The 13428-nt window shown below is 57.7% G+C and overlaps 1 protein-coding gene across 13 annotated transcripts in view; it reads right to left on the reverse strand.

Moving 5' to 3' along the window:
* Positions 1 to 13428, reverse strand: part of LRP5 (LDL receptor related protein 5) — a 109153-nt gene that overhangs the window by 9467 nt on the left and 86258 nt on the right. For 2 of the 13 annotated variants that reach the window (XR_007478611.1, XM_033402438.2), the window contains exons 14-20: positions 12348 to 12556; positions 10748 to 10938; positions 9863 to 10072; positions 6970 to 7095; positions 6489 to 6562; positions 3186 to 3422; positions 1198 to 1308 (exon numbers count right to left, since the gene is read on the reverse strand). Coding sequence is in view for 8 of the 13 variants with exons in the window: in XM_033402438.2 (XP_033258329.1) it covers positions 1198 to 1308; positions 3186 to 3422; positions 6489 to 6562; positions 6970 to 7095; positions 9863 to 10072; positions 10748 to 10938; positions 12348 to 12556 (1158 nt within the window). In the remaining 5 variants the exon portion in view is untranslated. Of the gene's footprint in view, positions 1 to 1197; positions 1339 to 3185; positions 3423 to 3941; positions 6328 to 6488; positions 6563 to 6969; positions 7096 to 9862; positions 10073 to 10747; positions 10939 to 12347; positions 12557 to 13428 lie in introns of those variants that run through there. The other 11 variants (XR_007478613.1, XR_007478614.1, XM_004278038.4 and 8 more) reach the window with 7 other exon arrangements.

Below are 13428 nucleotides of genomic sequence, written 5' to 3' on the forward strand. Positions count from 1 at the left end.
AAAAAGCCAGGAGCCAGCTCAGGGCTGCAAAGGTTCACCCAGGGCTCCAGGGCAGGGGCACTCCTGGGGCTCGCCCCACGATCAAAGCCACCTGCGGCATGGAGGGCATGTCTGGGCTCCAGACTCAACTCTGACAAAAGGACATTCACTTTCCCATCAGGGTGGCACGTGTCTGAGAGCAATCGACAACGTCCCCTCCGGCCAAAGCCCGAAGGAAAGGGAGGAAAGCCGCTGGTTCCGGCGACGAGGCCTGACTAGGGATAAACATCACCCCCAGCGGCTGGGGCCATGATCACATGGGAGCCTGAAGACAGACACCGTCACACTGGACACCCGCCCAGCAGAGGCGCGGGGCTCAGACCCCCCGGGGCTCCCACTGCTACCCTCTGGCCCCCAGACCACGCTCCTGAGATGGTAGCTGAGGGGCCTGACCCGGGTTGATGTGAAGGCACAAGAGCGCTCAGTGAGTCCCTTGGGGACGCCTCCTTCTTCCCCATTCACAAGACGCCTCTATCCTGCAGGCAGAGCTCTCAGCCCCGGTCCCTCTGCAGTGAACGAAGTGGCCATATCCCCAGACACACAGACACATTCCCACTTCCTGTCTGGGAATCCAGCTCCCTTCCTGTCTGAACCAGACAGCCTTTCAAGAGCCAACGCCTCCAGGAAGCCTTCTCTGACTGCCCTGGTTTCACATTCTCTAGCCCCTACATCCCTGGCCGTACAAGCTACATCACTCAAGGGGCATGCAGCGTGTGTGTGTTTCTGTGTGTGTGTGCGCGCGTGTGTGTGCGTGTACGTGTGTGCATGGGCACACACCACTCCTCCTCAGCCAGACAGCAGGCTGCCAGGGAATGGACTCACCCACTACTCTGTCAGGGTGATCTTGTTGACAGATGCTGCTGAGTGAGGGCTCTGGGCAGAAGCATGCCGCCTTACACTCAGGTCTGGCCTGGCACATCTATGCCTTCTCTGTGCCTCTGTCCCAGCTGAAATGCCCCTTGGCTCACAGTTTCCCCCCCCCCCCACAGCCGCCTCCACCTCCAGGAAGGCTTCCCTGACTCCCTACCGAGGCCAAATACTCCTGACCTCCCAGCCTCCTCAGTCCCTGCCACGTCCTCCCTCTAGACCCGACGGTCCTGGGACAGAACCCCAGCATAGGGCGACCCTCCAACCCCGCCCTCGGGGAAGCCAGCTCACCACACATGAGCTCGTCGGAGCCATCGACGCAGTCAGGAAAGGAATCGCACTGCTGCTTGATAAGGACGCACTGGCCGCTGGCGCACCGGAACTGGTTGGGCAGGCAGACGGCTGCAAGGAGGGGCCTTGCGTTCAGAGAGGCTGCAGGGCATGATGCAGCCAGGAGCACTAAGCAGATGACCTCCACCGGGGCTCCCTGCCCCGCCCCCCCAGACCCAACAACAGAGGTCTGGGCTCCAAATACAGAGCAGACAAACGGACCCTTTCTAGGACCGGGTCGGGGCGTGGTCACAGCAAAGCTAGTCTTCACCCACCCCTCGAGGACCCCAGTTCCGAGGCCCACGCAATGCTGGGGGCGGTCTGGCAGGGAAGAGACCTCAACGACCCAGGGAGGTATTCATTCATCAGGTTCCTACCATGGGTCAGGCCCGCAAAGCACCGGGACTACCACGGCCCCTGTGCCCAGGCCCTCCCAGGTTACCAGGAAGGGGACAGCCGCTGGCTCCACAAGGAACTGGGCTCCTAGAGTGGGAGGGGCAGGGGACAGGGGATGCACCAGCAGAGCTCTGAGGGTCAGGAAGGGGGAGCACAGCGCAACCGGAAAGGCAGAGGTGGGCCACGCAAGGAGGACGAGGAAGGCTGGGTGCTGACTGCTGCCTCCCTGCTGACCTGGAAAGGGCTATGGCCCCATGAGGAAGGCATCACCCGCCCCCAGTACTTGCCGTCTAAGCTCCCCACCCGCCCTGCCCCAGGCGCCCACTCTGGAAACCAGAGACAAGGAACCCTGTCCTTGCAATAAGTGGGCAGGTCTGCTGGTAACCTAGCAGGAGAGGAGGCTTCTGAAACAGAGGGCAGAGCCCAGAGCCTCCACTAGGGCCTGCTGTCCTCCTGATGCTTCCTTTCTCCAGGAGAAACAGTCACAGCGGGAGGAGGGAGGGGACGGTCCCTAATCAGGGCTCCTGCCACCTGCTGAGATCTTGGACACAAGACTGTGCTGGGGCCAAGGATGTAAGGCAGGGCTCAGCAAACTTTTCTGTATAGAGCCAGATAGGTCTCTTTTGTAACTACTCAACTCTGCTGTTTCCGCGCAAGACCAGTCAGAGACAATATGTAAATGAATGAGCCTGACTGTGTCCCAGTAAAACTGCATTTACCAAAATAGGTGGCGATCTGGATTTGGCCCTCAGGCCGCAGCGTGCTCATCCCTGGTCTACAGTCTCCATCGAATTCAAAGGGGCTGTGAGCTGGAAAGACTTAACAACTGCGGCTTTCTAGAAACATCCGGGGAAATGACCCCCAGGCCTTCACCTTCCACAGAATGGCTGCTCACCATGAACGGGGACAGTGGACAGATAATATCTGAGTTATCCAAGAAGAGGACCGGTGGCTGTGGGGTGGCAGCTAGAACGACCCATTAACAGCTCCGTGGCAGTCATGGGGCCGTGGTGCTGACGGTGTGTGGCGGGAACCAACGGAGCAGGTCATTTTATGTAAGAAAACCTCAGAGGGAGCACAGAGATTTGTTTCACTGTCACGGTCTAAAAGGAAGATACTGCCAGCCAGCGTGGACCCAGGTTGACTAAGCAAATCTCTTTGTAACTCCTGGTTCAAGGGGATACTAGAAACCACCCAGACGTAAGTGTTATCCCACAGACGGCTTGGTGGAGGACAGCACTGCCTTTTGGGATGGGGCTTAACCAGGGCGTAAACCATGCAAACCCAGCTGACTACTGGACTTAACTTGGGTCTCTGTAACGTTCTTGACTGAAGGAGGGAAGGCAAGATAGACCCTCAGTCTGCCTTCAAGCCAAAGTGCTTGGCGAGGCAGAGCGCAACAGCTCTCAGTGGGCCTGCAACTAACCTTCTCCCCTCCCAAGCTGAGGGGCCACGGCAGTTTCGCTCCAGGCCAAGGCTTTATGCGTGACCTGATGGAGCCCAAGCTCCAGGAGGGCGGAGAGCGCGAGCCTAGGGGAGGGGCGGGGCCTCACCGTCGCAGTCCGCCTCGTCCGAGCGGTCCTGGCAGTCAGCCTCGCCATCACAGCGCAGCCGCAGGTCCACGCACTGGCCCCGCGCACACGGGAACTGGGCGGCCGAGCACACCGGGCAGCCCTCCTCGTCGCTCTGGTCATCACACTCCGGGAAGCCGTCGCAGCGCCAGGCCCCAGGAATGCAGTCGATCTCCCCAGTGGCGCACGCAAACTGGTCCGGGGAGCACGTAGGAGGCTCTGGGGAGGAGAGAAAGACCATCACAGGCCGCCCAGCAGGGCAAAAACTGGGCGAAACACCTCTGGGTTTCAAAGCGGGGAATACGCTCAATTCACAAGTGCTGTACCCAGTCTCCACTGCCCTGCGTCTTGTCTGCGTCCCACCTCCAGCCCCCAGTGTGTGATGAAGCTGTCCGTGTGCACGGCCTGGCTACAGGGGAGTGTCCACCGCACCCCCGCCGGAAATAGGAGGGTCAGAAAGTGGGTGGTCAGCACCCACACCTGTTACACATTTGGGGCAGCGGAGCCAGAACTCTGTGGGTGGCCAGCGAGCCCACAGGTATGGCGGGGGCGGGGGGCACCGGTGGAAGACCCGGGCACCTTGTTGAAGAGTGGGCTGAGGAAAGGCAGGTGGTGAGGATTCCACAGTGGGGAGCAGAGTGGATGAGGATGGGGTTCGAAGGCTCCCTGGTGGAGGGAGTCGTGGAAGGGTGGTGAGCTGGGAGGGTGAAGGACAGGAGATCTGGGGTCACCTCGTACCAGGTGGCCATGGCAAGTCACTTCCCCCTCGGGGTCAACTTCCCCAGTGCAGGCTAAGAATGGGCCAGACGCGCAATAGCACTCAGTGGCTACGCGCAGTGGCACTGTCCTGGAGGCCGAGACGCAGGTGGGCACGGATGCCAGGGCACTGGCAGAGAGACACAGGAGGAGCCCCTTGGTCCCAGGCTGCCCCCATTTCCCAGGGGGCCCGTCATCGTCTCTCCACTCCTCGGTCTGGAAAATCACAGGAAACTGAGCCCCAGAAACTGGTCCAAACTTCGTTTTAACGTTTAGCAACAGTCCTCAATACCCTTGAAATCTGATTAAGGAAAAAGGTGTCGGGAGTTCCCTGGCGGTCCAGTGGTTAGGAGTCGGCACTGTCACTGCCGTGCCCTGGGTTCAATCCCTGGTCAGGGAACTAAGGGACACAAGCCACGCAGCACGGTCAAAAAAACAACAAAGCTTTCAGTTTCACAAAAGTACTGATTTCAAGATGTACTAAGCCTTTCAACATTGGGAACCCACATGCCTCCCCCATAACTGCGGGGTCCACACTGGGCTGAATAGGGATGTGAGATGGGGGAGGAGATGTGAGCAAAAATGAACACAAGGCCGCTGTTCCCACTGGGCTCGGCCACAGAGGACAGCCGGGGACAAAGGAGCCAACAACGGATGTGTGCTCACTGAGCCACCAACAGAGAACACAGGGATGCTGGCCACGGAAAGGTGCACGTGGACAGTGGCCGAGGCCCCGCTCCTGGACTCCAGCCCCCCACAGCCCAGCAGGAAGAAGAGGGTCCACGTGGGGCAGGCTCTGACTCCCCGCAGGGCCCCCAGTCCTGGCAGCAGCGGCCGGAGAGTGAGGACGGGACAGGATGGGGGTTGCACAGACCTGGGGTTGAACCCAGGCTCCCCCAGCAGCTGTGCGACCCGAGGACCCCCCAACCTCCCAGAGCCTCCGTCCCCTCGTCCCTAAAACAGAAGCAGCCACCCTCCATCACAGGCTCCTCGCGGGAGTAACGAGGACAGCGGAGAGAGCACGCGCACGGGCATGTGTGAGCGAGTGTGTGCACGCGTGCGGTGCCTGGTTAGGTAATGTGCGCGTGCGCAGCATTGGCAGTGGCGCTGCTCTGCCGGTGCACGAGGCACGAGGGTCCATGGCACCTCCTGGGAACTTCAGTCAGCCCTTATCCTCCTGTGAGCCCCCAGAGCAGAGGCCAGGGACACAGTAAATACAGGCCTCTTAGGCCGTGAGGAAGGGCCTGGCATCCTCAAGTCTGAGGGCCAAAGCCCGGGGGCGGGTGACAGAGGGATGCGTCCTCCCCTGGGGAGGCCCAGGGCTGGGGTCCCAGGGAGAGCTGAGCACTCTGTGCAGCTCCCTCCCCGGCCCCGTCTCCTCCAGGGCAGCCTGGACGTCTGTGGGACCTGCACAACCACTTGGGCCCTGGGGCCGGAACTCAGAAACAAGCCACCAGGAAGCTCAGGAGGGTCAAGGTGACCCCCACCACGGGACAGTCATGAAACATCCCCTCTGTTCTTGGCCAAGCTCTCTGGGGTTCACAGTGTGAGGTGGGGCAGGAGAAAGCTCCAGAAGGACAGGCCCACGGTCCTGCTTCCCGGAGATGTGCTGAGCATATGCCGTGTGTGGGACACAGCGTGGAGGTCGTGGGGGTGAGGATGAGAAGCAAAGGGACAGGGTAAAGACCGGCCCGCAGGAGCTCAGAGGAGGAGGGAAGAAGAGAGGAACACAGAAACAGCACATCCAAGGTCACCTGGGGGACCTGCAGGAAGAGGAGAGGAAGTCCTGGGGATTGGGTTTCATCATGGTGACAATGACAATTATTCCTTTTTATTACTACTGCCATTCTCACAACTAATAGCAGCTGGCATTCCTGTGTGCCATGTGTCAGGGACCATGTAAAGTACTCTGTTACTTAATAACAACCCCATCAAGTAAGTGCTCTCAATTTCTCTATTTCACAGAGAAGGAAGTGGAGGCTCAGAGAGGTGAGTGACCAGCCCAGGGTCACTCAGCTGGGAAGTGGCAAAGCTGGGATTTGAACCCAGGTCTGTCTGACACTGCAGCTTACATTCTTGGCCACTCCCTGTGCAACCTTAGGGAAGAAGACGATCAAGGGTAGAAGGCGGAGAAAAGACAGTACTAAAAAATTAGACAAACCCACTATTGGAGACTTCAACACCTCCATCAGTAACTGACAGCACAAACAGTCAGGAAGGATACAGACAACCTGAACAGCACTATCCATCAGCTGGGTCTAACCAACATTTACTGAACACTCCACCCAGCAACATCAGATGACACATCTTCTCAGGCTCACATGGAATATTCACCAAGGTAGACCACACGCTGGGGCATAAAACATACCTGAATGAAGTTAAAAGGACAGAAATCATACAAAGCGTATGCCGTGTGTGAGACATAGCGTGGAGGTCATGGGGGTGAGCATGGGAAGAAAAGGGACAGGGTAAACACCGGCCCCCAGGAGCTCAGAGGAGGAGGGGGAGTATGCGCACATACTCGCTCACACACGCATGTGCACATGCTTTCTCCGCTGTCTTTGTTACTCCCATGAGGAGCCTGTGATGGAGGATGGCTGCTTCTGTTTTAGGGATGAGGAAATGGAAATTAATTCCACAAAAATTTAATGGAACTAAACTAGAAATCAATAACAGAAAGATAGCTGGAAAATTCCCAACCATCTGGAAGTTACACAACACACTTCAAAATAACACAAGGGCCAAAGAATTATTGAGAATAATTTTAAAATATTTTAACTAACTGAAAATGCAATTTATCAAAATTTGTGGGATGCAGCAAAACCAGTGCTTAGAGGGAAATTCATAGCCCTGAAATGCATATATTAGAAAAGAGGACAAAGAGACAGTCTGCTCAGGATACTGGATGCCACAGGGACTATGTATTAAAAGACTGTCAGGCAGCAACCTGGCAGGCAGAGAATCGGGTCCTGCTCAACGTCCCAACAGAAAGTGCTGAGGTCACACCTACCACCACAAGTCAACAGGTTCTGCAGGAGCACGAGGTGGACTGGGCATGAGCACCGTGGCGTCCCATCACCCTTGGCAATGCAGATGTGGGAACAGCCGCCATTGTCCCGGGCACAAGGGTGGGCTGCTGTGGAGAGAAAAGAGGGAGGGGGTCGGGTTCTACCTCCTACCTCAGGACTGTGGCCTGGAGGACGGAGGGGATGCATGCCGGGCAGGAACTCACAAGAACTGGCACTCCAGTAGGAGTGTGGGGGATCCTCACACTTAATTCTTAGGGCAGCCTATGGAGTCTGTTTCTGTTGACACTGCATTCTGCAGATGAGGAAACGGAGGCCAAAAGCACTTATAGAACTTTCCTTACATCATACCCCAGCCTGTCTGCACCAGCTCCCACTGTGCCCACTACCATCATGCTACACTGCCCACCTGTGTGTCTGTCTCTCATGGTGTAGTGGGCTGAGTGGTGGCCCCCCAAAAGATATGTCCACTTCCTAATGCCTGGAATCTGTGAATGTGACCTTATTTGGGAAAAGGGTCTTTGCAAATGACGTAATCACGTTAAGGATCTTGAGATGGGGTCTAATTCTGAATTGTCTGTGTGGTCCCTAAATGCACTGACAAATGTCCTTATAAGAGACGACATAAGAGATGAAGGCAGGGGAGAAGGTCATGTGATGACAAAGGCAGAGACTGCAATGATGCAGCCACAAGGAACACCGGCAACCACAGGAAGTGGGAGGGGCAAAGAACCATCCCCTCCTCTGCCTCCCCACCCCCACCTCCAGCCTCCAGAGGGAGCACAGCCTTGCAGACACCTTGATTTTGGATTTCTCCAGAACTGTGACAGGATACATTTCTGTTGCTTTAAGTCACCCAATTTGTGGTGACTTGTTAAAGCAGCTGCAGGAAACTAATACACATGGAAGTTAAAATAATAAGGGTGTTGAACCCTGGGGAACTTGAACATTTCAATTCAATTAACTTCATGTGCCCAACACCCTGACAATGGTTAGGAGGCTGGGAGGGTGGCTGAGCTCCCTCAGGTGAGAGGAAATGGCGCAAAGCACTCTGCTCCTCACCCGGACCCCCAAAGACAAATCATAGCTTCTCCTCCTCGACCTTGAGGATTAGGTGTTTTCAAAATGACAGAGTCATGGTTTAGAGCAGGGTCAGCAAACTTTTGCCATAAAGAATCAGAAAGCGAATAATTTTGGTTTCATGGGCTAGGCCACCTATCTAGGTGACCATGACTCCTTGTCGGCCAGCCGCAAAGCAAAGGCAGCCAGGATGACACAGACCTACGGGCTGCAGAGTGCCACCCCTGGTTTAGAGTCTAGTTGTGGGATCTTGTGGGGAGGCAGGATGGATGGCCCACGTCCCAGATCAACACGGCAGAGCTCACCCAAGGACTTCCCGCCCTCACCCAAAACGAGGAGGCTCTCCCTGTCACCCTAGACCCCACACGTCAGCACTCATTAGCACCCGGCCTCCAACCTCAGATCTGCTCACTGAACGTCTCCTGGCCCTTCCAGCCGCTCGGTTCCAAGGAGCTGCCGCGCAATGAGCCTGGCTTTCTGCCGACACCAGCAGGCAGTGGGTCTCGACATTTGTGGGCTCAGCATTCACCATTCTGACCATCTGCCAGCAACAACCAGGAACCGGGACCTGGCTGAGGATGGTGTAAGGGGCCAGGTGAACGCAGGCTTTCCAACCCAGAGGCGTGGAGTGCCTCGGTTATCCGGAAGCTAGTTCCTAGTGACTTCACTTATCCAGGATCCAGCTGATTACCCACAAGGACAGAACCCACTGCCCAGCAGTCAACACAGAAGTGACCGATTCAGAGGTCATGCCCCTCATCCTGAGCAGGGAGCCCAACAGAAAAAAAATCCCAGTGGCTAAACTGTGGGCTCTGGCCTCAAATCCAAGCCCCATCAGGTTTATTGGCTAGGTGACAGGGGGAGGTAGTACCCTTTCTGAGCCCTACTTTCCTCAGCTGTAAAGTAGAATTATTGTGAAATAACACATGTAATGTAATAATATGCTGAGCACGGGACCTGGGGTGCAGAACAGTCAACACACGGTGTGGCCGAGGCAGGAGGGCAACAGTAATGGGCTGGGGTGAGGCTGGTGGGGCCAGACCGTGGGCATCACAGGACAAGGACAGTGATGGCTCTGCTCACCCAGCTGGCAGCCCAGGTGTATTTACTGAATGAAGAGAGAAAAGCGAGAAGACAGAGGGAGAGGTAGACACTTCACACACACACACACACACACACACACACACACACACACACACACCTCCATATCCACATACAGCCATATACGGAGGTGGGTAGAGGAACCAGAGGTCCCAGTTACCGACGTCGTCCCTCTCCCAGGCCCCTGGGCACAGCCAGACTGTGGCAGGCAGAATCCTAAAATGCCCCCTAAATGTCCTACCCTACTCCCCAGCTGGGGAGGATGTGAGGAGCTATTATGCCTGTGGTTTTGCTACCTTACTCAGCAGAAGGGATTTACAGATATAATTAAGGTTACTAATCAGTTGATTTGGAGTCAATCTAAAGGGAGACTCGTCTAAAACTGGGCCAAATCTAATCGCAAGCCCTTGGAAAGCGGAGTGGGTTCCAGCTGGTAGAAAAGGAAGTCAGAGAGGTTCGGTCTGTCACTGATGGGGAGAGGGCCTGAGGGTGGCCTCCAGGAGCTGAGAGTAGACTTGGCCGACAGAAAGAAAGAAAAGAGGATCTCAGTCCTACAACTCTCACATTGGCCTGTCCTCCTGCCTTATTCCAGGGGGGCAGTTCAGGGGCCGCTGTGCTCTGTGAAGAGGCCCAGCCTCCCCTCGGCGGTGTCCGCACACACCGCTGCCTGCTGCCCGCTGCCCACCCGCCACGTACAGAACTCCTCCAGGCTGATGTCCTCCACGGCATGGATGCCGGTCAGGTGGGCGACACGGCCCTGGACTCGTGTCCGCGCATCCCCTGTGGTCTTGTCCACGCGCTCAATCATCTGCTGCTGGCGGTCGATCCAGTAGAGGTGCCTGCCCAGCACAGTCAGGCCCACAGGCTGCACGATGTTGGCATCCTCCAGGGTCAGGCGGTTGGCCCCTGCAAGAGGGAGGCGCTCCCCCTGAGTGGCGGCTGACCCCTAGAGCTCAGCCCACGCTTGCCTCGGGAGAAGGGTGGGCTGCCGGGAGCCTGGGGGACGCCGGGCTCTGGCCAGGGCTGGGGGCTGGGGCACGTTCCCTGGAATTAGGCAGATCTGAGGCCACCTCTCGGACAGCCCTGCTTCTACCTGGGCTGCCCTTTGGCCAGGGCCGTGGCCCCAGTCGCTGGCCCCCGGCAAGCACGGTGCCTCCCCTGCCCCCAGCCCACCCCAACTTCCGGAAGAAAAGCCCCTTTAAGCACTGATTCTCACTCCTCTCTGGCCCAGGGGCCTCCCGGACTGAGGCGGCCACGGCAGAGGAGCTGAGAGCATGGGCACTGGGGGCAGAGCGGTCGGACTCCTCTTCCACCCGACGCTGGGGGCCCTGCACAGCTGGCTCACCCTCTCTGAGCCTCGTCGGCCCCTGCCACCTGGGGATCACTTGGGACCCACATCCTGGAACGGGGCGGGGGCACTATACATGGTAAAGCCCCAGCCCAGTGCCTGCTCGCAGTAGGTCCCCCACAAACGTGGTGACTGCTATGCCATGACTGATGACCAGGACAGCGGGCGTCCTGGTGGGTCAGACGTGGTGGCCGCCGAGGGACCGATCCTCGGGGAGGCTCCAGGGAGCGCACCTGACAGGTCGCAGCTTTCAATGCGCTTCAGGTCGGCGTCCACCCAGAAGAGCTTGCCCAGCGTGTTGTCCACCACGAGGGCCACGGGGCGGATGAGGCCCGTGGTGAAGAGGACCTCGCGCTCGGTGCCGTCCAGGGCCGCGCGCTCTATCTTGGCTGCTCGGTCCTGCATGTTAGTGAAGTACAGGTACCTGCGAGAGAACAGCAGGTAAAGGACGGGCACTGCGTCCGCTACGTCCTCAGCCAAGCACCAGAGAGACCGGCCCCAGACCCTGCGGGCACCCAGCGGGGCTTCGGAAAGTGACCAGTCATACGACCCCAGCCTCTAGGGGCTGGATGCGGAGCTGAAAGGTCAGGCCCTGGAGGAGCTGGAAAATGTCCCCCAAGACCTCATGTCTACCTGGAACCTCGGAATATGACCTTACTTGGAAACAAGGTCTTTGCAGATGTAACTAAGTATCAAGATGAGGCCGCCCCGGTTAGGGTGGGCCCGCAACCAGTGAGAGTGGCCTCAAGAGAGAGAAGAGGCCACACGGACACAGAGAGAAGCCCACGTGAAGACGGAGGCAGAGTGGAGGGACGCGGCCACAAGCCAAGGAGCACGCGGGGCCCCCAAAGCTGAGAGGCAGGAAGCAACCTCCCCTAGAGACTCCAGTGGGAGCACGGCCCTGCCACCCTTGACTTTGGCCCCTGGAACAGCGAGGGAATAGACCTCCGTGTTTCAAGCCCCCAGTCTGTGGTCACTTGCGGCAGCCCCTGGGACTAGTACACGCCCCCTCCTTTATTCCTAAAGAACCGTCTTCAGTAACTGAGCCCCCGGGGGCTGCAGGGCTGGTACTCCCCGCTGTCCTCACAAGGAAACTGAATCCCTGGGAGGTCACGTCACCTGCCTGAGGTCACATAGGCAGTAGGTGACAGAGTCGGGATTTGAACTCAGGTCTGCCTGGCGGTCCCCGGGCACAAGCTTCAGCACACAGTGCCTCGATGGGTCTGATTCCCGTCCTGAACGGCAGCCCTGCGGGTACCTGAGGTGGTCACCATCCTCCTGCCTTCCACCCCCAAACCCTCCCCGATTGGCTTTATTTCCCAATCTCATGTCATGTGGTTTCGGCCCCCTCACCCCGCCGCCCTGGTCCTTCCCTTTGGGACCCTCCACATGTGTCAACGTGTCTCAGGTGCTCTCCCACCTACCAGAGAACCTGAGGGCCCATCAGGGAGCTTCAGGGAAGGAAGAAGCTCCCAGTCAGGTAGTGACCTCCCCTAGGCAAGTGAATAACCCATCACCGCGTGGGACGCTATGGAAGGGACGGTTGAATAGGGTTCAAGTTGGATGGGATGGTACGAAACCCATGAATCACATCCTGCCTGTGTCTCTCAGCAAAGCCCTCTCCCCTGCACAGGCTTTCAGTCCAGGCCATCCCTGGGCGTCTCTGCCTCCCTGCCATGCCTGGGAATGAGCTGGTGTCTCCCTGCCCCACTCCGGCTGCAGATGGGAGTGTCGGGGGTGGAAGATCCCTCCCGGCCCGAGAGGCCGGCATTCACGGCAGGGGCCCCTGGCACAGCCCAGCGGGTGCAGCACCCCACCCGCGCGGCCCCGCACCCTCGCTCGGCGTTGACGACGATGGCCCTCGGCTTGTCGCGGTCCCCGCGGAGCACCACGCCCATGGCTTCCCCGTTCAGCCGGTGGACGTTGATCGTGTCGGTGGCCTCGCAAGTCCAAAACAGGGTCCGGCTGTAGACGTCCACGCTGAGGTCGTGCGGCTGCCTGTCCGGGTTCTGGCTTTGGCTCGGAGAGGTCAAAACGAAGGGCTGTAGGGTGGTAAGAAACGAGCACCGGCTGAAGTCACGGTGGGGAGGGCGGAGGCCTGTGCCCGAGGGCAGAGCAAATGTCAGAAGCCCAACCGTGTCTGGGAACCTCTCCTTTCAAACCAGCTCTTGCCCACACATCCGCTTGAGAGTGAAGCTGATCCCCCCAACAGCCTCCAGGAGAGCTCTAGCCCATGGGCTCCGAAGCTGGGCCCCGCCACCAGTGACGGCATTGGACCCGGCTGCCTGGTCGTCACCCCACCCGGGCTGGCCAGCCTGCGCCCGCACGTACAGAGGGACCGCCCAGCAGCTGAGCGGTCAGCCCGGGATCACAGGCCCCCGGCTCAAGACATCTTCTCACTTCTTGTTTCCTTAGACTCAGACTTTTGGATTAAGGCCCTCAAATCTTTTTTTATCTTTTTTCCTTCCCTTGGATTTTTTTTTAACATCTTTATTGGAGTATAATTGCTTTATAATGGTGTGTTAGTTTCTGCTGTATAACAAAGTGAGTCAGCTATACATATACATGTATCCCCATATCGCCTCCCTCTTGCATCTCCCTCCCACCCTCCCTATCCCACCCCTCTAGGTGGTCACAAAGCACCGAGCTGATCTCCCTGTGCTATGCGGCTGCTTCCCACTAGCTATCTATTTTACATTTGGCAGTGTATAAATGTCAGTGCCACTCTCTCACTTCGTCCCAGCTTACCCTTCCCCCTCCCCATGTCCTCAAGTCCATTCTCTACATCTGCATCTTTGTTCCTGTCCTGCCCCTAGGTTCTTCAGAACCATTTTTTTTCTTAGATTCCATATATATGTGTTAGCATACAGTATTTGTTTTTCTCTTTCTGACTTACTTCACTCTGTATGACGGT

This window comes from Orcinus orca, chromosome 8, assembly GCF_937001465.1.
Source record: "Orcinus orca chromosome 8, mOrcOrc1.1, whole genome shotgun sequence".
Taxonomy (NCBI): Eukaryota; Metazoa; Chordata; class Mammalia; order Artiodactyla; family Delphinidae; genus Orcinus; species Orcinus orca.